Source organism: Stylophora pistillata, chromosome 9 (genome assembly GCF_964205215.1).
Source record: "Stylophora pistillata chromosome 9, jaStyPist1.2, whole genome shotgun sequence".
Classification (NCBI taxonomy): Eukaryota; Metazoa; Cnidaria; class Anthozoa; order Scleractinia; family Pocilloporidae; genus Stylophora; species Stylophora pistillata.
The window spans coordinates 27,642,845-27,670,105 of NC_142527.1; the positions used below are offsets into that span (position 1 = coordinate 27,642,845).

A 27,261-nucleotide genomic window follows, 5' to 3' on the forward strand; every position below is an offset into this window, starting at 1 on the left:
GAATTTTTTTGACATGAAATTCATGGGTTTTTCAGTACCTTTGAAAAGGCCATGAAATGCCATTTTCATGGGTATTTCATGGCTTCTTGGTCACTTTACACAATATTTCATGGCTCATGAATATGCAAATTTTCACAGGTTTTTCATGAGATTTTTCATGGCACTGAGACCATGAAAAAGCCATTGATTTAACCATGAAAATCCTGTGAAAAATCCGAATTTACCATGAATAAATTCACAAGATTTTCATGGGTTTTTATTTCATAGTGTGAGTCGTCTAAGAGCAAAAGTAAGGCGCCAGGGGCCACCGGGTGCTGCCAAACCACAGCCTTGCTTTTTCGTCTGATGTCAGTTGAAAATTTGCTTAAAAGACTAGACTCTGAGATAAAAAAAGGGATCCACAGTTTTCTTTTTGTTCTCTCTGGTTGTTGAAATCATAAGTCTTGAGATGTAGCCTTAACCTTCCTTAACCTTTTCACTCTCAAGATCGTCTCAGTCAGTAATTCTCCTTACTGTCTGCTATACAATTCTTTTGATACAAGTTTGGAGAATTTGGTATTGGATCAAATAATAATCCCCTAATTGACATATTTCTCTTGTTTGCTTGACATTGTACTGCTATTGTAGGGAGAAAATCTGTTTTGGTCACTCATACGAGTTTTTAAGGGGTAAAGGATTGTCAGTTATGCATCTGTCCTTCAAGAGATCATAGTTGAGGACCAATAAAAATGCACATTATTGCATAATTTAGCTTATTACACAACAGTCTGTTGACCTTTTATGATTTTAGGTTGCTAAGTGGTGCCTTAAAAAATATGTGTTTGGATCCCTGACTAGTATCTTAAAAGCCCCTATATATGTTAACAGCAAGCTTGTCTGAATTAATTGCCATATGACATGATAATGATTTCATAATAATAATTTGATATTTATATTGCACAAATTAACATTTGAATATGATCAAATGCGCATCACAACTCTTTTCGGGGGACTTTGGTCAGACTGCATCAGCAGTTTACAATCAATCGAAGGAAACTTATTTGAAGATGCCCCCTTTCCCCCAATTCCCAGTAAACAGGCCAGACCACATCAGAGTAATCTCATGTGTGGGTTCTTTAACATCCCCTGCCAAACCAAATTAACTAATTAATAGATGCAGGAGATGGGACCTACAGTTTATTCGTCCTAATCCAAGAAGACTAATGTCTACCCATTTCTTGATATTATAGAAAGGTAGCACATTCTCCTCAGTTATTTTAAGACCTTGAGTGTTGGTCCAGCTGGGGCTTGAACTCTTGACCTCCCGCACAACAATCCAGCGCTCTAACCAATTCCAATTGAGCTAAACTGGGAGGTGCTAATGGTGGAAAATTTGAGTGACAGGTTTGGTTGATTTTTTACCGATAGGTATATTCAAGGTTCAAGTGCACCGAAAGACTTAATTTTGGTGCTAGACTTGTGAGTATAAATAATTTGGTTTCATTTTGTACATTAAATGACTGGTAGGTGGTCAAAATCTCCAACTTTAAGTTTGTACATACTTATCAAGTATTAAAACTTAATCCAAACTACTTGTTATCTATGTCCATGGTCACTCAACAAGCCTAAAGTATCTGTTTTGTTATAATTAAGCTCATCTATATGGTGATCAGTAATTCCATGATAGTAAGTTGTCAATTTGAACTTACTGTAATTCTGAGTTGCGTGATCTATTTATACTTACCAATTCATTGTCAGTATAAAAATGTGCAAGACTGTCAAGTGAATTCTAATAAATATAAATATTTTTGGTATATTCTAAATAATTTCAAAATAAGTGTCTTAAACCTTTTTGTCTACATGGTGATAATACTGTCTTCTTGTGAAATTAGGAGTGGCAGTATGGCTGGTCAAAAACTGTCCATTCTTAAGCTTGCTGCATTGTCATTGCTTGAAACACTGCAAGAAAATGACTTTGTTAATATTGTTGCAGTGGTAAGTGATTTTTAGGTATGATTAGTTTATTTATTTAATAAACTTGCAACTAAATCCTTGATAACAAAAGGTGTAACAACTTGCTTCAAATTCAATTTTTGTGATCACTATTTAACTAATTAAAAGTCATTTTCTAATATTTGATTTTCGTATTTAGTTCATTCATAAATTTACTCACATCAATACTGCAGGAGTTATTTAAAAGAAATATATTTGATTATAATTTATTAAGCTTCTCTCTCCGTAAGTTTGTTAGTACAAAATAATATTCTTTAATTTTTTTTTGGCCATTTGAATATAAAAGCTAAAATTGCCAAATTGTGATGCAGTGTAAAAAGAGTTGGTAAAGTGTGACTCATACATCAGTAGCCTAATTTAGATTGATTTAGTTGAAAAAAGGGATTTGATAGGAACAGAGGCTTTCATTCTGTTGTAGCTTTTCCTCAATTGAGACTTAAAATTGAATTCGACATTTAAAAACAGAGCAATCTGTTTGATATGCTTTCTTAAAATGTTAGTGCTAGTTTTAATGAAGCATTAATTGCACTGTATTTTTCTTTTGTGAGGGTAATTAAGGGTGCATTTATGTACTGTACAATACAGTTTTGTGTTATGTTACTGACAGTCAATAAACCAATTTACAGCTACGTACCTATTTGCCAAGCCTTTGATTTGGAGTAAGGCTGAAGGTGACCTTGTTGTGATACAGAGACCAGTATCTACGTAGCATGCTAACAAAGTAATTTTCATTTCAAAACTAAGCTACAATGTTTGCATCACAACAAAGTCACCCTAATAGCTTCATTCCTGATGAAAGGCTTGGCAAGCAAGAATGCAGCATCACTGTAAAATGGACTATTTAAATTAAATTTTTTCTCTGTAGTATAAAGGAGCACCTGTGATGTTGTGTCAGTTGAAGAAAAATAAGGAGATAGGCAAGGTAACTATCCAAGAATAATTCATACATATTAGTTGTAGATATTTTATTACATGCTGCTGTGACCACAACAATGAAATAAGAGAGATCCTTGTACATCACAATACCTGTTGAAAATAAGATGGTTTGCCTCCTGCAAGCTGTGGCTATGAAAAACAAAGTGTTTTATACAATGTACAAGTGCTTATCATCATGAAGTTGTGCTTTGTGATGATTCAGAATCAAATAACTATAAGGATTATTCTTTCTAGAGCTTTTAACTTTGTATGGAAGTTCCCTCCCTCCTCAAAATCTTGGAATTTTTATCTACAATTAATACAGATTTAATTAGCACTAAAAAAACTTAAATTTGATGACCTGCTCCCAGTTGGCTCTTTAGCTCAATTGGTAGAGCGCTGCACTAGTATTGCAGAGGTCAGTGGTTCGAATCCCGTACAGGCCTGAATTTTTTGAGGTCTGATTTTAACTATTGCTTCAATAGTGCTCTTTACTGCGAGGATCATGCACAAATACGTCTCTATAACTGCAGTTCAGATATATGAATTTCATATGTTCGTTGTGTTCAATATTTACATTGTTAGCAAAACAAAATAAAATAAAGAACTAATGACAGTGCTTTCAATAGAAGGAGTAGATTGGAAAACTTGATATGCTCCTTACACTACTTTACATATGCTACTACAGTACTTAAACCTACCAAAAGTCATCTACTTATAACCCTGATTAAGAGTCTAAGTCAGTTCCTGAGTTAAAAGCAAAATATTACTGAAGTCATTTGTCAATAAACTGACTGTTATATTTTAGTCCTCTGAAAAATGCAGTAAGCAACTGCTGCAAGCCACTACACAGAATAAAAAGGTATGTGACTTTCCTAGAGCTTTGTTTAATAACATTAATTTTTTCTCTTTAGTCAATAAATAAAGACTTGATTAGTTATTGATAGGGATTTGTTCTTCAAACTTTTATAATTATTTCTCATGCACCTAATGCAATCAGCAGTCAGTCACTTTTGAAACCTAACAGTATGTACAATGTCTGCCCGGCATCTTACTATGATCTTTATTTAGAGGAAGGTTTTTTTGGCATGTATTTTTTCTGACATATACAAGGGTAGTCAAATATTAGCAGCGTGACTGATGGAAAATGTCTCAATCTGCAGAACTCGAGAAATCACGTTTGTGATTTGTATTTTCATACTACACACACTCTCATTTATTGCTACCTATTTTATTCTTAACAGTTCTTACAGCAGTTTATTCCTCATAATACTTTTGCTATGGGGATTGCAAATGCTAGCAGTGGATTCCAATTAGCTATTGATGTGCTGAAGGTAATATTTGAAATTGAATTTTAAATCTGATGCAGCAGGAGAATGGAAATAAGGTATTAAAGGGGAGGGAATGTAAATCTTGGATCCATTGATAAAAAAATGTGATGCAGACATTTATTATTGACTTCATACAACTTGCTCTCTCTCCCCCTGCTCCTTCTCTCCTTCTCCCTTATTATTATCATTATTATTATTATTTTTGTTATTTTCATGTTAAAAGGCTTAAAATGTCTGATAAAAGTCCAAGAAAAGCTATTGCATACACACTTCAGTTAGTAACAATGATGACAACAACAATAATAATCATAATAATTCGGTTCTCTAGGATCAGACTCGTATCAGACCCAAACTAACTTTGATAACAAAAACAACCTACATATAAAAATTGCAAAAGCAACTACTAGTTCGTATTGAAAGAATTTCAGAAAACTTGCATCACAATTATCTGTATAAAAGTAAATTATTATTATTATTAACAGTGCTGTTATTGGTGTAATTATCATTACTAACAACAACAGATTATCTGTCCTTGGCATCGCTGTACTGTAGCCAGCAACAGGTATAACAAGTCTCTGTATCACACACCTGACAGTTTTAGTTGTGCTTAAGGGGCTGCTGTTAGCCAACCAAGTATGGCTTTTAGGTTTTTCAGCAACTCTAGGACTTTTCTTTATTAAAGCGATGTAGTTTTAAGTCTCTTAAATGTTGTTGAGGTCTTAGTTGTTTACTGCAGACTTTTGATCCTAGTATATTCATATCTATAATTATTTAGACACGACCCCACAAGCGAAGTGTCGCTTTAAATACTTATCACGTATAAATAAAGATTATTGATTGATTGATTGATTCAGAACAGTTTGGTTCTCTGGTTTGGCAGTTATGGCTTTGCTTTGTTCCTGTGCCTCAATTTATTCAATACAGGTGTCATGGTAGAGTAGATTAACTTCAGTCTTTGGGTATCCTTCTTCACCAGTGTCTTACAGCTGTCGTTGCTTTTCTGTGCATGGCCCTTCTTAGTTGTTGCTCTCTTGTTGTTCCTCCTTCATCTGTTCTTTCCTTCTTCATCCCTATTGTTATTCCCACCACAATTTCCTATTTCAAAAACGAGTGGGGGAGTGGGTCGAGTTCGCCATGCAAGTTTGTCTGGGATCGTTACTTGGGATACAAATCTATAGTCCTATTGTTATTCCCACCACAATTCCCCATTTCAAAAACGAGTGGGGGAGTGGGTCAAGTTCGCCACGCAAGTTTGTCTGGGATCGTTACTCGGGACACAAATCTATAGTCCTATTGTTATTTCCACCACAATTCCCCATTTCAAAAACGAGTGGGGGAGTGGGTCGAGTTCGCCACGCAAGTTTGTCTGGGATCGTTACTTGGGACACAAATCTATAGTCCTATTGTTATTCCCACCACAATTCCCCATTTCAAAAACGAGTGGGGGAGTGGGTCGAATTCGCCGCGCAAATTTGTCTGGGATCGTTACTCGGGACACAAATCTATAGGGGAATCCTTGTTTACAATATTTGCCTCATTAGCATAAGCATTTCAGTTTCTGATGGAGCTAAAACTAGATCAGCTCTGAATATCGAAAGGTCAAAGTACGATTAACTCGGCCAATGAATACGAGCCTGATGCACTGAATACTTTTTCTGCAACACGGGTTTAAAAACTCAAAATTTTACATAGAATGTATGAGCTCATTAGCGCTTTTGCCACCCAGAAATTTTGCAGTTTTTGATGGACTATTTCTCCTTGAATATTACACCCAAAGAGCTAAAAGTTTCACCATGTACTAAGGTTTTCTAGCTCTTTAGCTGCCTGAAGTCAATTTGTATCTAACATGCTTCCTTCTTTACGCAAAGCCGTATGCAAATGAGCAAAAATGTAAACAATAACGTCAGCATGAATCCGCCTATAGTAAACAAAGATTCGTGTTCCGAGTAACGATCCCAGACAAACTTGCGCGGCAAACTTGACCCACTCCCCTACTCACTCTTTGAAATGGGGAATTACAACTTTTTATGTTCAGTCAAGAGTAATTAATTAAAAAAGGAATTTTTATTCTTTGTAGGATTCAAGAGAAAAGAACTATTCATCCTCAGATTGCACACAAGCAATTATTCTTTTCACAGATGGAATGGAAGAAAGCCAATTCAAAGAAAGTACAAAGATATTTAATAAGGAAAACAAAGAAAAAAAGGTCAGCACATTTCATCAATAAAAATCAGTAGACTCACCCATTATTTTCAAAGAAAATAGAAACTTAAAAGCGAAATTGAGCATAAGCAAATCCTTTCACTTCCAAGAGTGACCCAAAATGAATCTTTGCATAACAATATCAATACATTTACAAGTACAAAGTGATATTGTTTAATTTGACACCTTGTTACATCCATTTTGAAACCACTCAAAGTGATACTTGCGATCTGATTGGCTCTTGCTGATGCAATTTATTCAGAAATCGTACCATTTTTTGCTCGTAACTGCTTATTTTTCTCAGCCAAGTCATGTGTTACACTCATCAACCTTCAAAAAGTTAAAGTCAGTAGTGAAGCATGGTTTCCATTATTTTTTATTTACTTTAATTTGTCATTTATTTAACCTATAATACAGATCCATGTTTTCACCTACCTTGTTGGGAGTGAAAAAGGAGCAAAGTATGAACCACTGGAAAAGATCTCCATTAGTAATGGAGGTATCTTAACATTTACATTTTTATACTTATTCTTATGATACCTAAGTAAGCTTTATGTTTTCGGGGTTGTAGTTCATTTGCAGTGAGCCAAAGCACCCTATAAAATCCACTTGTGAAGAACTCCTAATGGTTTTAGAAAACATAGGAAGTGATTGTTTTTGGCTTAGAGAATATGAGATCTCTTGAAATAACTTTCACATAGCAGTGGCATTTTGAAGAATTGACTAGCTTGGAAGAATACTCCCTCAGTGCAATTTCACTGTCCAGGCCTTGATTCTCTCACTTTTTTTTGTTTTGGCTTTGTTTGTCACAGTGCAACTATAACCAAGTTGGTAAGTCTTGCAACATTTTCTTGCAGCATTGGTAGGGAATGCTGGACAGAATTTGTAATTGAAAAGGAACAAGGGAGAAAATTTATTTCTAATTGTTTTGGAGCACAGTGCTTCGATCTTTACTTTGGGAAACCCTCGTACACGATAACGCCAAAAGCTTGGGATAAGGACTAGAGTCCTTGTCAATATTTCATGCGTCAATACGGTCAGGCTTTCAAAATCAACGTTATCTCGTAAAACCATATTTTGAAAGTCTTGTACATTTATTCTCTCATTCATTTGAACAAGGTTGCTTGTTTAACATACAAACCCTCTCAGATGTCAGGGAGAAAGTTTTAGTAAGTGTCAAGGATTATCAAATTTAGTAGTTAAAGCATAAACTTGATTGGGTAGCTATGGTATAGGAGCAGGGATGGCTCAGTGGTGAGAGCCCTTGCCTCACACTGCAAGGCTGTGTTCTAAGAAAAATTGAAGAGAGCCCAGTGCTCAGAAACTGTGAATTCCAGGGTGCCCAGCATATGCTTTTTATGAAAAGACTAAGATTCCTGAGTCCCCCAAGAACAAATGTAAGACGCCAGGGGCCACTGGGCGCTGCGAGACCACAGCCCTGCGCTGCTGTGACCCGGGTTCGATTCTCGGACCAGGCGTCATATGTGAGTTGAATTTGTCGTTGGTTCTCGTCCTTGCTCCGAGGGTTTTTCTCCGGGTCCTTCAGTTTTCCTCTCTCTGCAAAAACTAAGACTCCAAATTCCAATTCGATCTGGAGTCGAGTGCTTTTAACATGAGCCATCGGCTCGAAAAATTGGGCAACCACTCCCTACCTTATCGACTTTAAATAAATTATATTTATTTAAATTGTTTATGTTATAGAAAACTTGCTTATTCCGTTTAGAGTGTAATTTTTAAATTGACAAAGCACAAATCCTTGTCAGTCAGACAATCAAAACCGAGATGGTACATCTATTTTCCTCAACAAATCCAACGGAGTGAAAATATATTTTAACGTTATTTTCTTTCCCAGTCTTATGTATCAGTGCTCAGTCGTCCATTAGCCTTTGTGGAGGGTGGACCAGATACATCCTGGACCCCTATTTACCTCGATGGCCTGGTGAGTCGTATTTCTTACAGTTACTTCATAGATAGTTTCTAATGGTTATTGAAAGATCCTACAGCTGTATATCACTTTGTTCACAGAGTGCATTTTATCTTTTGAAATATTAAGGGGACCTACTGGCTTAGCTTGTTCTGTGCGTTTACACAATACGTTTCTTTGCCCTACGGTTTGCAGAGATGTGAAATACATTTAATTGTTTTGTGACCTTCAGTTCACCATAGTGTCTATGAGAGTACACTTTCTACTTTACGATGAATATATGAGGTTTATATATTTGAACTGTGGTTATAGATACGTATGATGCACGATCCTCGCAGGAGAGAGCGCTGTTTATGCAATAGCGAAAATCAGACCTGAAAAAAATCAGGCCTGTACGGGACTCGAACCACTGACCTCTGCGGTACTAGTGCAGCGCTCTACCAATTGAGCTAACAAGCCAACTGGGAGCAGGGCATTAAGTTGATTCGTAATAAACCCGTGATGAATCAAGTTAACGGCTTGCTCCCAGTTGGCTTGTTAGCTCAATTGGTAGAACGCTGCACTAATATCGCAGTGGTCAGTGGTTCGAATCCCGTACAGGCCTGATTTTTTTCAGGTCTGATTTTCGCTATTGCACAAATAGCGCTCTCTACTGCGTATCTGATTTATTATCACGGGTTTATTACGAATCAACTTAATGGCCTGCTCCCAGTTGGCTTGTTAGCTCAATTGGTAGAGCGCTGCACCAGTATCGCAGAGGTCAGTGGTTCGAATCCCGTGCAGGCCTGATTTTTTTCAGGTCTGATTTTCGCTATTGCATAAATAGCGCTCTCTACTGCGAGGATCGTGCATCGTACGTATCTATAACCGCAGTTCAAATATATGAACTTCATATATTCATCGTATCTGATTTATCATCACGGGTTTATTACGAATCAACTTAACGGCCTGCTCCCAGTTGGCTTGTTAGCTCAATTGGTAGAGCGCTGCACTAGTATCGCAGAGGTCAGTGGTTCGAATCCCGTACAGGCCTGATTCTTTTCAGGTCTGATTTTCGCTATTGCATAAATAGCGCTCTTTACTGCGAGGATCGTGCATCATACGTACTTTCGTACTTTCTACTTTCTTCTCCTCTTTCAGTATTTCAGTGTACACTTTCTTTCATGCGATAAACATTTTAGCGACCCCGGCTTCGTTCCCTTTCAATTCTATGAGTTCAAGACCTCTTCCCGTTTTTTTTTTTTTTAATCTCATTTGGATGGCGTATGTACATGAGCCTAAAACTATAGTAATTTGTTTAACTGTATTTCATGTTAAAAAGCGGATCGACTAAGTCTCTAATGTTCTGTTATTTTTCATGTGTAGGGACTTGGCTTAATGATAACACTAGTGGCTCCAGTGTTTAACATCACTAGTCCCGTAAGTATAATGTGGTCCCCTAGTGTATTCTAACCCCCTAGGTCCATATATCAATAACTCCGTGCAGTTCCTCCTCTTCGGCGAGATCTGTCGTGCGGGTCAAGAAAATCAGTCTAAAAAAAAAAAAAACGCCGCGCGGAACTCTTGGAGTGAAGCGTACGAACAGTACAGAGTTCCGCGCGGCGCGCTAACGTCCCTTTTTTTCACTGATTTTTTACTGATTTGCACGACGGAATTTGCCGATAAAAGAGGTACGGCTCGTAGTCTAATGTATCAGAGTGCTACTGAGCTAATCAAAGGTATGAAAAGTAAGAATGCACCTTCCTTGATATCCTACACGATCAAAGTGCATACACGAGAGACATGAATGATTGGTGAATAGATTTCTAACGTTCATTACAGACTAAGGTATCAAATTTGGTATTCTCTTACAACAGAAATGTAACCTTGTGGAGGGATTGTTTAACTTCTTTTTCATTCATTTAGTAATTTTGAGGCCTAGGGTGAAATTTCATATTCTGACATCACCTTGCTATAAGGCCTCTTACGACTGATCTCCTTTTTATTTTATTAGGAAGATAAAGGACAACTGCTGGGAGTGGTGGGGACTGATGTGGCCTTACCGCAGCTGGAGGGCACAGTCCCGTTGAGCGACGTACGTCTCTGCAGAATGATAGATTGCTGTTGAGTGGAGTAGACATCTATATTTAAACAGGGTAGCCCCCTTCAGTGTAGTAAACACAGGTATCAACGGGGGTCCTGTTAACCACCCATCCCACCCCAGGGGAGGACATCCATCACACAGTAATCTCGTGCGTGGGAAATTAACGTCTCCTACCCCTAACCCTGCAGGAGACGGGACCTCCAATTATTCGTCCCTATCCGAGAAGACTAGAATATCTAACCAGTTCTTGATGTTATAGAAAGGTAGCATATTCTTCTCAATTATTTTAAGACCCTGAGTGTTGGTCCGGCCGGGGCTCGAACCCTCGACCTCCCGCACAACAGTCCAGCGCTCTATCCATTGAGCTAACCGGGAATTTAAATCCGGGAATCTAACCGGGAGCTAACCGGGAGTCTAAATCGTTCATTATTTACCTAACTTACGAATGCACTTATTTACTTGTAATAATGATTTTTATTGAGGATCAAATGTCCGTTTATCATGGCTGACTAAGTCTTTCTTGCTCTCAAATTCAGGTTGGGGTGAACGGCTATGGCTTTGCAATAAACAACAATGGCTTTGTGTTGTTCCATCCAGGCCTCGATAAGAAGGTATGAATCCCTGTCTACTTTTGTGTCCTGTCTGTTTTACCTTAAACTGGTGCATAAAGCTTTCTATGTGTTAAATCAAAGTTTTAGAATTAATGTTAGAAAATTAAATGTAAAACATATTATAGTCTGTATTCTGAAAAGATCTATGGAGTAGAGTAATCTTTTTATGGATAGAGTAATGTAAATGTTGAAGAGGTAAATTATTGGAGGTTATTCGGCGCCTGCATAAAATAAGAGTAACTGTAATTTTCTTTTGTCAGTTTTTTTTTTTGCGTAATGAACAAAAAATTTCCTACGAGAAAACTTCACAAGTATATCGCTCAACAGAAATGGTTCCATTTGAAACTTAGAATCCTTAACTACATCCCTTTTTCATTTAATACGATGGACCCTGACACAAATCTATCATTCCAGATGTACAAAAAATGTTCTTCGTCATAATAACGCATGGTTATTTTTAGCCTCTTCTTACCTTCGCTAACTCCCTAACCATGGTGATACGGCGTTCAAAAACCACGTACGACGTTTGACTGTCAGACATTCTCTTGACTATTACGATGACGTCTGCTAAGTTTGTCGCGACGTCCGTCGCAGTCATAGGCAACAGTCGTTTTCATGATCATTCTCTCGCCCGGAAGATCAGTCCTCACCAGCTTTACTTAATTATCTCTTTTACCATTGGATGCAGACATACTAATCCTTCTCTTTAAGCCTACACGGCCTTTGATTCTCTTCTTCAATGAATTTGCTTCAGTTTTCATTTTGTTTCATTTTTGTTGATTTTTGGTCAAAGTGGTTTAGGAAGTTTGGCGAGCCGCCCAAAGAAGCATTGGCTGATAACAAAGTTGTAAGTGCTAGTGTGGGTTGTCTTACTTCCAAGGATGAACTGTTGACCGTGAAATTTCCCTCCATTCCTGCATGCAAATCATATCTTGCTGTACAATGTCACTGAGTTATTAGCTTGGTGTTGGGTGGGTAGAATCGAACGAGTCATCAATTAGAAACTGTTTGAGTTTTTATGGTTAATGAGATTATTGTTACCACTATTATTATTATTATTATTGTTATTATTATTATTATTATTACTATTATTATTATTATTATTATTATCATTACTATTATTATTATTATCATTACTATTATTATTATTATGAGTTGTGTTGTTCTTGAGAAAAAACCAACTTAATGATTTTCTCTCTGAAAATATTAATAAAATGCACGTTAAAATTTGATGGGCAAATAATTCGCAAGAGGTTATTGATGGAGAAAGAAGAGATATTTAAAACACCGTTTACGTGAAAATATTCGCTTTTGTTGCGAGAACATGTTTTTTTTTTAATTTGTAGCATCCTTTCAAGGGTAAGATGAAAGAGAAAGTTAAATTTCGGGGTAATTTTTGCCGTCAGCTTTTGTATTGAAAGTTTCTCTAAAGCTTCTTTATAGATTTAACATATGTAGCTTAGGTTCGGGTATGAAACGGCCTCACTCATTTACTGCTATTACACCTTTACAAAAGCGTTTATTTTTTATTAACTGCCGTGTATAATTGAGTTCTTTGTTTCTACTCGTGGTCGCCACATGTCAGGAATTACTATAGAAAAGTGAATTTCTTAAGAAAAGTCGATCGCAATTTTATTTAATGTATCGATGTGTGGAATAGAGAGCTCGATGGGGAGGCTGGAGTCTGTTGCTGTTACTCAATTTTACATTTGTATTGAAATGTGTTTAGTCTAGAAAATTTTTGGGGAACACTCAACGAATTTTGAGTTGAAAACCTCGAGACAATAAGAAAACGATTTCTGTGGCAACCATGCAGTAACTTGTATGTACAGTGTATCGTTCACTGAGAAAGTTCTCTTGATTTAACTACGTATAGAACTTTTTGTTCACGAGAAAAGCTTGGCATTAACATAAACGATGTAGAAGAAACTGGCGTTAAATATCATTCACAAACTGGATTGGAGGAATAAAATCTTGTTAAAAGGAGCACCACATGTCATTTGTTGACGTTGAGTGCGCTTTAAAACGGGGTTTACGTCTACGAAAATTTTCTTTTGTGATAAGGTAGTAAATTTTGGAATTAATGCTTCGTTTAGGTTCATTTTTGCTGAAGTAATTGCTTGTTCTTGGTTGTTGTCTCGTGTGTTCCATGCGTTGTTCTTGTTTGCTCTTCAATAACCTGACAACGTGATATTACAATAGAAAGATGTTCAATTGATTAGGGTCTCAAGTCATCCGGGTTACTTTGGTTTCTTTTTCGTATTGTGATTGGTCTTAAGAACCTGTGGCACCTTTTCAACCAATCAGGGGCAGCGCCATTAAAGCAGTCGCGTCTCGGTCACCCGCGTTTTCCCGCAGTTATGAGGATGGCGCGAGTTTTCTGAACCAATCGCATAACTAAGTTAAATAAAACTAGCCAATAAAGAGCAGCCCTATTAAAGCAATTGCGTCTCAGTCACCCTTGTTTTCCCGCAGCTATGAGGATGGCGTAAGTTTTCTGAACCAATCGCAAAGCTAAGTTTAACAAACCTAAGGGAATACTGATTTACTTTTGATACTCAACTGAAAATTACTTTATCATGATGTAGCTTATATTACCCAGGATATTATGGGGACGTGTGCAATCTCATTTTCAAACGAGTGAATGGTCTTGTATCTTGCAACAATCGCTCGACATGAGGTGGTTAGAACGGAGAAGCTGTGACTAATTTTCGAAATGGCGCCTGGTTCTCTACTGAGGTTTCTGAAGGGGAAACAGTTGGAACTTGAAAAAAGGCTTTGTCGATCCGATAATCAGTTTTATTATACATTGTAGTCACCATCTGTCTTCTCATTGGCTAAACGCCCACAGATAATTCTGGGAAACAACGCTACCTACAGATTATTCACTAATCTGTACCTACCGATTAGTGAATAATCTGTAGGTTGCGCGTGCAATGCATGATTTCCGGTGTAGCAATGTCAAGTTCACGGACAGCGAAGTAAGAATGGCCTCTCGATTCGCTTCATCGACCCAGCGAGAAATTGAGAAATTACTCGAAGATAAAGATTCGGAAAGTACTAAAAGATCGACAGTTTTCTTCGATGATACTTTCTTTAGAAATGCATTTAACTTTTCTGCACTCGATTGTTTTATAAAAACGGTGAAAATTTGTTTACCGCACAGTTGTACATTTTTGAGTGTTCGAAAATAAACTGTGTTCGCTGCGATAATGCGTTTAGCGTTATTGTCTTTAAAACAATGTATAATACAACAATTACTGGATTCGGTTTTTGTGATATCCGGAATAATCAAGGTCTCGGTTACCTCGACCTTGATTATTCCGAATTTCACAAAAACCGAATCCAATAATTGTTTAGAATTAGCAATAAGACGAAAAGGAAAACTTTGTGTTAAGGAATTTTCGAGAAAACTCATTTCTTATTTGGAAAACGATGTCATTATGGAAGATGTAATGCTAAATTTATATCTACATAAGATATGTTACCAACTGCGTGACTCACATGGTCTTTTTTCTTTTTTTTGTTTTGTTTTCTTTTTGTTTTGTTTTTTTTTCTTTTTTTCATCCTGTAGAAAGATCCTCCCAACATTGCCCTGAATGAAGTGGAATTCAATCAAGACGGTGCTAGGAAGGTAGGCCTGGGTAGGAGTACTTAACTTCGGTAGTTCTGATGTGCTTCAAAGGGTGATAAAGAGCTCAACAGCCCTTTTTTTAGCGTGCGTTATGAAAGTACAATGCAGGCTGACGCCACTTGAAAAATTTGGAAAAAGTTTGTTCGCAAAATAAACTTCATCACAATCCAAGTAGAAGAAGCCTGGACTGTGTTCTGTCCGCTTGGTATCGTCTGAGTACTCAAGAAGAAAGGAGAAACACTGGACTGACATTTTTCATTCTCTAGCCGCTGCTTGCGTGCTTGAACAGAAGAGAGCACAGTCTTTTTCTTAATGAAATATCGATGTATGAATGGGACGACTAGACAGTCTTGGAACGATCTGACTACAAGTCGTGGAACGACCTCAAAACAAGACTTTGTCGTAAAATGATCTGAATATAGGTCGTGAAATGATCTGATCACAAGTCGTGACTGTAGTATAGAAAGACTAGGTTTTGGCCCGATCTGAAAATGAAACTAAGTGGGCGAACTCCGGGTTCAGACTCAGCCAGCCTATCAAACTCACGAGCATGCAGTGTTCTTGTGCAATTACCAGTATGTTTTAAGGAGGCCACAGAGTGGTTTGCTTATCTGCATTTATCTGTGTCAATCAACTTCATTTTATAACATAACCAAAGTAAAGCGCGCGCTCTGATTGGTCAACTTAGCGTTCCCCATTTGCCCATGGGTGTACGCTGCTGACGTGAGCAAATGCAAAGACTATTTTTCCGCGCGCGCTTGTTTTTTCTGGTCGCGTAAGATTTGTTAAATAAAAGGGAACTTTTTAGCTACAATGTATCAATGTTATGTTATAAAACAAATGGTAAACACCACAGCGTACGCTATTGAGTTATGGATGCACTTAGGAGGTTTGCTAAGCACTCAAGAAGCTAGAGTCGCTCTCGGCTATCGCCTCGAGCGACTCTTACGCGTCTTTCGTGCTGAGCAACCTCCAGCGTGCATCCATAATTCAATAGTGTACGCTGTGGTGTTTACCATTTGTTAACTTGAACATACTCTTTCTCCCGTTGTTTACTTTAGCCTCCGAGCTGTTTCCCCCCTTCCCCTTTTTCATAATTTGCGGTGTCCTGATTTAACAATAGTTTTGTGCTGTGCAAACAAACAAAGAGTGTTAGCATGAAGTATAGCGGCGATTTTACCTCCTCAGTGATCCTGTAGCTGGTCACAGTTACCTGTCTGGCCTGTGGGCTGAACAGCAAAGAGCCTTTGAAAGCATATTTTATTTGCGACTTACTGAAGGAAATTTGTTTTTTCAGCTTATGCGTGAGATGATTGATCGAGTTACTGGAAGTACGAGTTTTAGAAATCGCTTGCTATCCGATGATATGGTAATTGTGATTTCATTTGTTACGAGTAAATTTGAATCCTCACTCTCTCAAGTCTTCACGCGGGTGGAGAAATGCGCGTCTTGTAGCGCTAATAATGAGGGCCTGGTCACGCGCTATTTGCCAACACCCAATACACGGGTACTATTCAGTGACCACAAAGAAAAAACACTTTTAAAGCTGAGAGATTTGTTTCAACTTATGTACATACATTTTATCAATATTTTTTAATGATGTTTGTGTATTAAAAATGAGAGCATACGATTTGTGAGAGGTCCTCATTGGTAGACTTGACTGCGGTAAATTTTTACTTGATTTTTACAGTACCGACTTAGCTTGGAGCACAACTTTTCATTCTTTTACAGTCCTGTGGACAACACGTCTTTCAGGTGAGCTTCAATTACTGATTTAAGTTCATCAAAATGTGAAACGCAGCAAAACTCAGATTTAGAGTCTATAATAACGATTCAGTTTAACAAGATGATAAATCAAATGATTAACTAGTGAAGAAATCGGACGATTATGGGGGAAATTCTAGAGCCTATACTTGGCCAGATTGGATCAGAAGTGGCATGCTGGAACACAAAATAACCCTTTAAACGAGTATCAAAAGGTAGCTTTATCGACCTGCCCATTAAACACAACGGTTCGTTGGAGAATTTGCGGGCCGTTTTATTGCCAAGGAGTTTACTGGACCATTTTTATACACCTATGGGGTGAGACATTATCACTCCCATTGAAAGTGATCTATGAAGCTGTTTTCTCGATACGTTATGTATTTCTGCTTATACTAAAGAACTATTGATTTTACAGTGCTGCTGTTGCTATCCCAGAGTATGGTCTCAAATATCTTCAGGCAAAAGACATGGACTTAAAAGGTAAGTTCACATCAGTGGCTTATCTTTTGGTGTTGTTTGTTGTGTAAATAATTTGGTTTAGCAACAGTTGAGGTGATGTTTATCAGTTTGTTTGTTTGGTATTCTCAGGCGTTTCTAATTTATCCGACTCTAAAGGCGAGGATGTGATAGTAGCTCCTTGGTGAGTTGACGTTTTTGTAGAGTGTTGATAATATTAAAACGTGAGCGGTACCTCACTTTGTTAAGTGTTTTTTTAGAACATAGCTAATAAATTCAGATACCCAAATTTAATTGCGCGAGCGTACTTTGTATTGCTGTTGTGCTCGCTTATGACGTCAGCATACAATTGTCGAGGAAAAGAAGTTTCTCCGCAAATAATAGTTCCTGTAGTTTTACGATTTAAAGATGGTTTTTCTGTTCCATCCCTATCACGATTGCCCTCTAAAAGCTCAAAATGAACAGTTGATCTGCTAATGGAAAATCTATTTAGGAAACAAGGGACTTTTAAGCCTGAAAAGTACCGAAATGAGGTTTCGTGTTAACAATACTTCGATTCCCATACGCGATACGAATTAGAACTGGAAAGTGAAAACTGAGTTTGCTAACTTCAAGTGGAGCTTAGTTACTTTTGGACCATTGTTTGGACTGGTAACTATTATTTGCGTGAAAAGTAATGTTCAAGAAATTATTCAAGTTGTTTTGAACCTGACAACTTTCAGAATTTTCAACACAACGTCACGCATTGTTCTGTAATTAACAATTATTTGCCGAAGGCAAGGTGAATATCGTCGAATAATCCCCGAGACGAAGTCTTTTTAGTTTAATTCCAGAGCTGAACAACAAAGAAATTTCTAAAATCATTACATTTTAGTAACATTTATTAATATTTTATTTTAACATTTTATATAAACCACGTGGAGCGGTTTATATAGCGTCATATAAGAAACCGCTCGACCAATCAGATTGCTGGAAACTCTTTGCTCAGCTCTGAAATTATACTAATATGAAATATAAACTGGGACAAAGCACGCGGAATTGCCTTCGTTCACTGTACTTTGCAGAGGCATCAAAAAAGCGCCTCGTTAATTACGCTATTATGAAGGAACCCGAGTACTCGGTGTTGGCTTACCACTATTATTAGTCACCAAGTGCTTTTTGTAACAAAGCTTATGATTTATTGTGTACTTAAAAACTTTGTTGCTCTTCTTTATCAGGGATATATGTCCAACAACTCCAGTGGCTGCAAAGGATTCAATGCCAGTGTACAAACTATCTACTGCAAATGCTAAGGACATAATAGACGACCAGAATCGAACCAACAATTGTATGTCATCCCGGCATCCATTCCACCTCATCATCCCATCTTATCCCATCCATTGCTTTCCGTCCATGTCAGCCAGTGTGGCCAGTGTAAAAATTAGAGAAAAGAGGAAATTTTATTCTTGCAAACTGGGATTGTTTTGGGAGACTCGAGGGCCAGCCTGGGCACAACCGCCCCCCCACCCTCGGAGTGAAGGGGGGCGACTGTGCGCAAGCTACTCGAGGGCTTAATGTTTAGATCGCCAAGCTCCAAGTTGAGATGTCCGGGTTCAATCCCCGGCCGGATCATTTTCTGTGTTCTCGGGCAGGACACATCCCTCTTACAGTACCTCTCTTCAACAAAGAGTATTGAAATGAGTACCGGCAAAATCTCAGGGAAGCCTTAGAGATTGTGGAGGGGTAGGGAGAGGGTAGCTAGTTGTCAATAGACTGGCATCCCATCTGGGGAGAGCAGGAATACTCTTTAGTCGCTTCGTACTACAGAAACCGGGTAAGCTGCGGGCGTCGTGTGGGCCACTTGCCTTGAGGGCAGACTTACACTTAACCTTCAGAGCGTGATCGTCAGAATTTAAGAGAAACACCGATCTTGCTGCGCGCTTGCATGTAAAAACTCACATTAAGCAAATTGAACAGCGCGTGAAGGTCTCCGTCATTATTCGTGATCTAACAAGATAATCTGTGAATTTATTTGGTTCCAGCGACAAATATCTATCGGTTTGTCTTAGAGTAATAGTACTCAACTGCGTTCTATGTATCGTAGGAAACAAAGGAAACTAATGTCTACTCTTTTTCGTCTTAGGTCATAAAAAGAAGCTGCAAAATTTGCTTTTTGATGCATATGTGACAAAAAAGACAGCAAGCGATAACTGGGATGTTAAAATAATGCAACAGTAAGTTTGTGTTGAAGTTATGAACTATGCCCATCACAAGCGTCTCCTTCGAGGCCTATGTTAGTACAAAGTTAATTTGATAATAATCTTAACCTCTTCTTTCGCAGAAAAAAAATTCACAGTGTGTTCGTCGCAACACATGGAGGCATTATGAGATTTCTGAAGACAAAGTATGTACTAGGCTCTCAGTTCTTAAAGGTCGACACACACGAGGGGACTAGTCCGTGCGACTAGTCCGTGCGACTAGTCCCGGCGACAAGTCTTTGAAGGGTTTACACGAGGGGACCGGTAGCAGGGACTAGTCCCTTAAGGTGTTCACACGAGGGCACTCAATTGCACAAGAACATAGGAAAATTAAGAGGCGGAAGATGTTTCTTAGCCTGGGGCGTTACACGAAAACAATGAAAATTTGGCAACTTTTCATTGTAGCACTATTAAACATCAACGCAAATGAACTACACTTATTCAGTCGAATTATTCATGTTTTTACGTTCCGTTTTTTTATTTATTTATTTATTTTTAACAGACGCAGAGTCAAATAGGGTAAAAATTGCATCAAAACGGCTCCAAGACATCTGTATATGTTTACAAAACTAGAAATAGTTTTTTCTTCTTCAGTTGTAGAAATCTAGAATTCAGGGAAAATTCATAGAGACTGCAATGTTTACAAATACCGGAAGTCACGCATCATACTGACCCGTGATTGGCTTATTTACCGTTTAGTCGCAGGGACTGGTCGCACAAACAGTTCACACGAGGGGACAAACATTTGTTTCATGCGACAAGTCCCTGCGACTGGTCGCACGAATTCAAACAAGTTTGAATTCGTGCGACCAGTCGCAGGGACCAAATTTTGGTCCCTGCGACCACAGAAATGTGTAGTTCACACGAAGGGACTAGAAACTGGTCGCTGGGACTAGTCGCAGGGACTAGTCCCCTCGAGTGTGCCGACCTTAAAGGAGCTTCGTTGTAGTCTGTGCTTTTTTAAAAGTTAAGTTCAAAATTGAAATGCGGAAATTTATGCGCATCTAGCTGGGTCATGAGGAAAGTTAAATTTGGATTTAATTTTGTCCAAAGGCTGAACTGAATGTCAGAAATTCAGCTGATTGTAGCTTCCCGTGGTAAGAGCAGCTTAATACTAACGTTTTCGAATTTTGGGGGTATGGAACTGTTTTCTTGAAATCGTGGGAAAAAAGTGTGAACCCTTAAAATTGTTCTTTTTTCCAGAGTGGGGAGGGGAGTGGAGTGGCGCTCTATCTCTCAGGACCCCTCTGACAGTTCGCACTTTGGAAGCCAAATTGTTGTCATTATTTTGTTTTCAAACATTGCTTACTTCACTCAGAGTACAAGGCCTAGATTCCTATTATCTCTTCTGAGGTGTCCTAATACATTGCATATTTTTTTCTTTGAATTATCCCAAGTTCAGCGGAACCATTTACAACACGGGACTATATGAAGGAACAGTTCTACAGACAAGCTGCTCAATATGCTCAAAAGGGAGAAAATATTATTGTTTTTTCAGTTCCCTACAGAGGAAAAAATAAAGGTACAATATGTTTCAAGAGGAGAACTAGCCTCACAACCGAATCCAATCCATCGTTCTTCCGTTTTCCCGTTTTCCCGGTTCCTCTGTTCCATCGTATCTCCATTTTTTCGTTTTCCCGGTTCCCTCGCTCCTCCTGTTCTTCCTTACCCCCTTTCCCTTCCCCCTTCCCCCCTCCCCCCTTAGTATAGCTCATATTTGTTAAGGTAAATACCCCTCAAGTTATTTTTGATCACCATAGTCATCTGACGTTCTTTTGCCCGCGGGGACACCCTATGCGGCGTCTATTCGTTCTCCACTGTATGTACCACTCATGGTACATATAATTACTCCTAGAAAACCAGATTCCATGAGTCCCAAACTGATTTCAGAGGTGGTATTCTCTCGTCACATGCAAAGTCTAAAACTGCCTGCCTACTTTTTCCTTTTGATTGTTGTTACCTAGGCAACCAACCAACAAGCAACGAATCGATCGTGATCAACGCAAGTTCTGCTATTGTGAAGGAAAAGGTTGTTGCTGCAGGTGAGCATAAGATACCAAAAAAAAAAGCTTATTTCTCGTAAATGAGTACTTAACATCCCCTTCTATCTGCTGGTAATGAGAATCTCACTTTTTGTTCATGGTAAATTTCACTTCTTGTTGGACCTCTTACTACAGGTTTAAGACTTAGATGTCATATTTCCCGTGTCCATATCATATCTGAACCAGATTTCAATACTCTATACTAGTCTAGGAGAGCGGCATCAAACTATTTTTGGGGAAACTGAATTGCTTGTCTAGAGAAGGGAATGGCGAAAACGATAGTTCTGCTAAAATACATTGTTGATTTCCAACCTCAGTTTAAGAGGGTGTACATCTACATCTACTTTATTACTCTTCAACGCTATTACACATCAAGAAGAGATGTACAGATCCATACCTGTTGTGAAGACCGCTCAGTTAGTTCACTACCATCTTCACACTAAACATGGCCAAAGCCACACCTTAAGCGTCACACTTCTACCCTGTTCCAGGCTGAAAAAGTGCGGACGAGCGAAATAGCGAACGACAGTCGCGGAGGTTAGAGAAACGTTCACAGAACGAGATCTCTCCCACTTATTTGCCCCTTTGCTCGAACCCCGCCGTCTTTCGTAGCCCCGCTTTTTCGCTCGTTGTCCCTTACCGAGCTCCTGACAGAGACTCTACACTAGCCACCAAGAAAACTGACAACTCAATTTCTTAAATCACTCTTAAATCACTAGTGGCTGGAATGCAATTTGATCAGGAAAAAATGCAAGAAATCTTCAATAACTCTGTTGGCAGCCAGGTATGGTAACTATTTCTTGATTTACAGAAAAGACTATCCAGCAGTGATGTTTTGGGAGGACGGATGTCTCTGCTGTTTTTTTGTTACGAACTATTTCATTTTTCCCTTGACTGATCGTACATTGTTATTTTACAGACGGATTGCCAGGAACCTGAGGTAAGTGATATTCCACTTAAAAGCAAAAATTTTGGTCGGTCTATCGAGGCCAAAGTGTGATATTTTCATTTCCCATACGTTTCAGGTGTCCTGCCGACTGATTGACGATGATGGTTTTATACTGGCGTCAATTCAAAAGGACGAGGTATACGAGCCGTGGATTAGACCAAACCTTTGCTCTTTGCTTGTCACGTAACAATTGCTGTCTTTTCACAAAACAATATCTCTCTTGTCACACCACATTTTTCTCTCGTCACAAAACACTCAAGTATGTCACAAAACAGGTGTTTACTGCCAGAATACTTGGTTCTTACTTAAATCAAAGAAAAAGTCGCCAACATGATCTTTGGAAATTTGAACCAGACAGTTGCTGTTCTCTATTTTTCTCTGCCTCAAGGTTGGAGAGTTCTTTGGCGTACCAGAGGGTGCAGTTTTGAAGTATTTCCTCAAAGAGGAAAGGTTTAAAGAGTAAGCTTTTACATTTTCTGTTAGTATTTTAAACTTGACTGTGCATTAGATATGAATTTGAGATTTACATGAAGGTTTCATGAACCGTTCCATACCTAACTTGTTTTGTTGGCCAATGACAGTTGCCTGTTTCAACTGAGCGCGAGTGATTTAGGCTGGCGCACACGAGCGAGATGTCACGCGCGCATCTGCTTTCCTGCTATGTTTCTCGTCGAGCTCCTATAGTCCAGCAGGCCCTGGTCGTTCGAAGGATGGATAAATCTCTATCCTTTGGATAGAGCAGTATGTTGTGTTAACACATATAGCGATTTATCCTTTGGATAGCGTCGTACTCCCTTTGAACAACTGGGCTACTTTCTTATGATTTTTAATCAAATTTATGTTAACTCTGTCAACTTGTCAAGCGTGATGGCTATCTGCAGCTCAATTTGAACACTCGTGGGACAATGTACGCGTCATGCTTGAGATGAGTTTTATGCTTCCTGCCTAGTTATCTAGTCAGTGCTTGTCATTTGAACGCGCTGCTATTTTGGCTACTGGGTCTTTTTTTCTCCCCCCAAAAATTTAAACGATTATGTCCGTATTTAATGATTATAGTCAACCGATTGATGATTTTTTCCCTCAAAATATGTCACGGTAATAAGTCACAGGACTTCTGTTTATGAGCATACTTGTAATGGATTAACGAGACTGCTTTCTTTTGGTTGTTCGATGTTCATCACTCGTGTGATGACAGACCGAAATGATTTTAATGGATTGACTTGTGTCTGTCGCAGATATAATTTTAGCAACGTACAAGGAGAGTGCAAAAAACCTCAGAATACCGCATCCAGTGCACGGACACTTCTGAATGTAAGACCATAAACTTTTGATATCTTCTGACAGTTTTCAAATACGTTACATCTAACCGAGTGGAAGTTTCTTTTTTTTCTTTTGGTCACGTTTTTTTTCCTTCTCATTTTCAGCCTCTTTTTGCGGTGTCATCGTATTTACAGTTCTGGACCCAGACGGTTTTTTGGTAAGCTGCAATGCATTTGTTCGGAACAGTGAGAAAACGATAGTTGATCGGTTTTCTTGACTGTTAATGCTAATGAGTACTCAAGATACAACCAAACAAACTGTCTAAAGCACGGGAAAACGCGTGCGACCAAGTCGTGATTGGTTTTGGTTTTGCATCTGATTGGTTGATTGAGAATGGCGCCAGTTTTTTGGACCAATCACAGAGCGAAGTAAAGCAATCCAGGGTCACTTTCGATACTCAGTTGAAAACTTCTCTAGTGCTACCCTTCAGTCTCAACCTACCCTTCAGTCGTCCCCCCGGTTAGCTCAATTGGGTAGAGCGCCGGATTGTGTTGTGCGGGAGGTTGAGGGTTCGAGCCCCGGCCGGACCGATACTCATGGTCTTAAAATAAGTGAGGAGAATTAACTACCTTTCTATAATCAAAAAATGGATAGATATTCTAGTCCTCTCGGATAAGGACGAATAAACCGTAGGCCCTGTCTCCTGCAGGGTTAGGGGTAGGAGACGTTAATTTCCCATGAACAAGATTACTGTGTAGTGGATGTCCTCGCATGGGATTGGATGGGTAAGAATTGGCCCTGAAAAGCCCCCATGGGGAGTGGTCAAGTAACGTATGTATGTATGTAATCAGTCGCAAATTGTAACCAATGACATTTTGCCTCGGACAGTTTTCTCGCCTGTTAGGCAGTTTGCGTCGAAACTTTGCTTATACAGATCAAACTCGGGTTATTCCTGCTTGGGGAAGCAATATTTACTCCAAATTATTTTTCAGGTCTTTGATGCAGTTCAACATGTACAGTTTCTTTTCTCGTGGTAACATGGGTGAGTTTTAGTAAAGCCGTTCGGTGTATACTCTTCTGAGAAAGAGCTATAGCGCGGTAGCAAGGATTTTCATTGGATATACGAAAGTCCGCGTACAGGTAATTGTTGCTCACTTCCCCACATTATTTTGTCTGTTTTTAGCCCTGGCGGAAGAAGAGGAGGAGATGAAAATTCCTTGTACGCAAGAACTCAAGTTTTACAAAGGAGTTTCTGCAGAATCCCTCTCCAAAGGTGAGAGGTTATTGCCATCGGCTAGCACAAACAGGGCAAAGCGTAACATCTAATTTTTGCGTAAATTCCGTCGCATTCTCAAATTGTTCGAGTTTGTCGTTTGTTGGCTTTTTTTCTTATCCCTCCGGTATTTGGGTATACTTGAATTTAAAAACTTTTAGCTGTTGCAAGGCAGTGCTCCGTAGCGCTACTAAGGAGGCGAATATGTAGGGAGGCTAGAGCTGTTTCTGTGTATGTTAAGAGAGAGAGAGAGAGGCGTTACGGTGGCTAATTTACCATTTCAACTTTGTTGATATATCCAAATTATTTCGTTACTCCCGCCGACGAAGCCCCAAACAGTTTCTTTCGAAACTATCAGCCTTTATAAATTAACTTAGGATGATTTTCCAGATGGCATAGAGCGCGGCTTTACAGCTAAATAACCAAAAGCCTTAAATGGAAATTATATTCCATAGTGGTAAAGGTCTCTGCCTTCCTTAGGAGGAGAAAAATTTAGTGGCTTGATCTTAAACTTGTCTCGTTAACGATCCTTCGCTTTGAGGGTAGTCGTATCGTTTCGCTATATAAACGTGCACCGCTCTTTCATTAGTCCTCTATATTCCAATCTTAAAATTTCCCATTCTGTTTTCCTCTTTTTTCCTCTGGAAGACATGGATTGTTCAAGTTCCGACCCCGGCAGCTGTACTCGGTAAGACAGTCAAGTACTGATTTGTAGTTTTTCTCGTTGTTGCTGTTGTCGTAATTTTTTCAATTAGTCATTTGTTTAATCTATTTTTTCGGTGATGAACTCAGTTTAGAATGCACATTAGATCTTTTGTTGTCGTTTTGTAATTATTTTTCTTCGCTTCAAACGTGAATACGTTAAACATTGCCAAGCGGATGAAACTTTTCTAAAGTATACTCTTGCCTCTAATACATAAAGAACCCTCTTTTCCGGGTCAACGTGATTTTTATGCTACTTATTTTTTAGGCTTGTGTATACGGCTGCTGTTGAGAAAACGAACCTTTGGTTAGTGGTAGTTAAGAATTCTTGCAATTGCGGAGACAATGAGATAGTAAAACTTACACCGAAGGACTGTATCCTTTTTAAGAGATAATTTCTGTGAAGCAGAATTTGTTGAAATTTAATATTTAGTTCTTATTAACCGAGCGGGAGGTCTGTATGGGAGAATCTTGACCGAGGTCGCCAGTACAGACCGAACGCAGTGAGGTCTGTACCAGCGACCGAGGTCAAGATTCTCCCATACAGACCGACCTAGCTCAGTTAATAAGATGTTTATTATATGGCTGTGTCTTATATGCCAATTTTTTATATTCTTTGTACCTTTTTTTCCAGACCCGGTCTAGATGGAAAAATCTAGACCGCTTTCAATATTGATTTCAGCCAATCAAATTCGTGAATTCGGTAGTTCCCAGTCCTTGTGAGACAGCCATACAATAAATACGCTTTTTTGACCACGTGTGAGGTCGTTTTTACGGACTGTGACGAAATCGAGGTCCATAAAACGCAAAAAAGAACAAGGCCAATATCCAGCTATCTCGACCGAGCAAGCTTGATTTATTGTAAAGGAAAAATATTTCGCTTTAATAAGAATCAAGAATGTTTGTTTTTTTCGAGAGCCGGAAAAGAAAGCTTTCTCTGCATCTTGCTCGGGCTTAAAGCGGATAATCCATAGCGGGTAAAATAGGCCCATCTTGCCTGCTCGGGTAGCCAATCAGGGTACATATTTAAAGGCTTCATATTTATAACAAATACGTTAATTGAAGCCCCCCCCTAGGAGCTTTTTAGCCACAATGTAAACTAACTAAGTGCTTGAAAATCCCCACTGGCAGGAGGCAGACCAGTGGGCTATTTACAGAGTGCAGCCAAGGAGTTGAACTCGGGGCAACCGAGAACAAATCCAGTGAGTGGCAGGGTGGAGGACTTGAACCCGGAACACCGGATTACAAGCCCAGCACCCTAACCACTCGGCCACGCCGCCTCCACGTATAATTCACGTATATTTGACACGGGCGCTGCTGGTTATCTAATAATCCTTGCTCCTTGATAACACAACGGACCTAGTTAATAATGAGTTGCGATGAAGAAGTTTTTCTTGATTACATGTACTCACAGCTGTATCCAGTGCAACAGAACCAAGGCTTCTGTTCTACAGGAAACCTCCGGAATTAGAATCACTTTGCAAAGCTAAAGGAGAGGTAGGAAGAACGGTCGAGTTCGGCGCCGGTTAATTGGAAGCTTCAACAATTTCCCCCCCCCCCATCCCCCCCCCCCAGGCAACACACGGGCATTTGACCGTCATCCTTGCCCGGGGAGGGGAATTTGAACTTTGCGTTGCTTTGTGTCAGAATTAGTTAGAAGTCTGACTAATTGAGTAGTAAGTGCGCTGCATTTGGCATTCAGTCACCCTGTGCCGAGTATTGGCATGTGGACTAGATGCTATATCTCGTTCTCATTCACGGGGACATTGCATCCTTGGTGAGGGGCATCCCTTGTTAGAGAATGATATCACACCCTATGGGAGCAGCATTTCATAGTTTAGGAGCTTCATTTCAAACTAGAGGAATATCATACAGTCGGAGGAGGG

The 27,261-nt window shown here is 39.0% G+C and overlaps 1 protein-coding gene across 2 annotated transcripts in view; it reads left to right on the top strand.

Moving 5' to 3' along the window:
- The window catches only part of LOC111322452 (voltage-dependent calcium channel subunit alpha-2/delta-1), a 36,064-nt gene that overhangs the window by 7,616 nt on the left and 1,187 nt on the right, over positions 1 to 27,261 (top strand). Inside the window, exons 8-41 of one of the 2 annotated variants that reach the window (XM_088732268.1) lie at positions 1,408 to 1,458; positions 1,872 to 1,974; positions 2,858 to 2,914; positions 3,716 to 3,769; positions 4,152 to 4,241; positions 6,316 to 6,444; positions 6,858 to 6,939; positions 7,560 to 7,609; positions 8,293 to 8,379; positions 9,730 to 9,783; positions 10,358 to 10,438; positions 10,984 to 11,058; positions 11,852 to 11,905; positions 14,633 to 14,692; positions 15,990 to 16,061; positions 16,383 to 16,447; positions 16,872 to 16,936; positions 17,045 to 17,096; positions 18,130 to 18,239; positions 19,035 to 19,125; positions 19,233 to 19,295; positions 20,547 to 20,671; positions 21,114 to 21,191; positions 21,911 to 21,975; positions 22,111 to 22,131; positions 22,217 to 22,276; positions 22,529 to 22,599; positions 23,376 to 23,451; positions 23,565 to 23,617; positions 24,393 to 24,442; positions 24,584 to 24,673; positions 25,322 to 25,361; positions 25,644 to 25,750; positions 26,790 to 26,872. In XM_088732268.1, coding sequence (XP_088588394.1) covers positions 1,408 to 1,458; positions 1,872 to 1,974; positions 2,858 to 2,914; positions 3,716 to 3,769; positions 4,152 to 4,241; positions 6,316 to 6,444; positions 6,858 to 6,939; positions 7,560 to 7,609; positions 8,293 to 8,379; positions 9,730 to 9,783; positions 10,358 to 10,438; positions 10,984 to 11,058; positions 11,852 to 11,905; positions 14,633 to 14,692; positions 15,990 to 16,061; positions 16,383 to 16,447; positions 16,872 to 16,936; positions 17,045 to 17,096; positions 18,130 to 18,239; positions 19,035 to 19,125; positions 19,233 to 19,295; positions 20,547 to 20,671; positions 21,114 to 21,191; positions 21,911 to 21,975; positions 22,111 to 22,131; positions 22,217 to 22,276; positions 22,529 to 22,599; positions 23,376 to 23,451; positions 23,565 to 23,617; positions 24,393 to 24,442; positions 24,584 to 24,673; positions 25,322 to 25,361; positions 25,644 to 25,750; positions 26,790 to 26,872 — 2,464 coding nt within the window. The remainder of the gene's footprint in view (positions 1 to 1,407; positions 1,459 to 1,871; positions 1,975 to 2,857; positions 2,915 to 3,715; positions 3,770 to 4,151; positions 4,242 to 6,315; positions 6,445 to 6,857; positions 6,940 to 7,559; positions 7,610 to 8,292; positions 8,380 to 9,729; positions 9,784 to 10,357; positions 10,439 to 10,983; positions 11,059 to 11,851; positions 11,906 to 14,632; positions 14,693 to 15,989; positions 16,062 to 16,382; positions 16,448 to 16,871; positions 16,937 to 17,044; positions 17,097 to 18,129; positions 18,240 to 19,034; positions 19,126 to 19,232; positions 19,296 to 20,546; positions 20,672 to 21,113; positions 21,192 to 21,910; positions 21,976 to 22,110; positions 22,132 to 22,216; positions 22,277 to 22,528; positions 22,600 to 23,375; positions 23,452 to 23,564; positions 23,618 to 24,392; positions 24,443 to 24,583; positions 24,674 to 25,321; positions 25,362 to 25,643; positions 25,751 to 26,789; positions 26,873 to 27,261) is intronic. The other variant, XM_088732269.1, reaches the window with a different exon arrangement.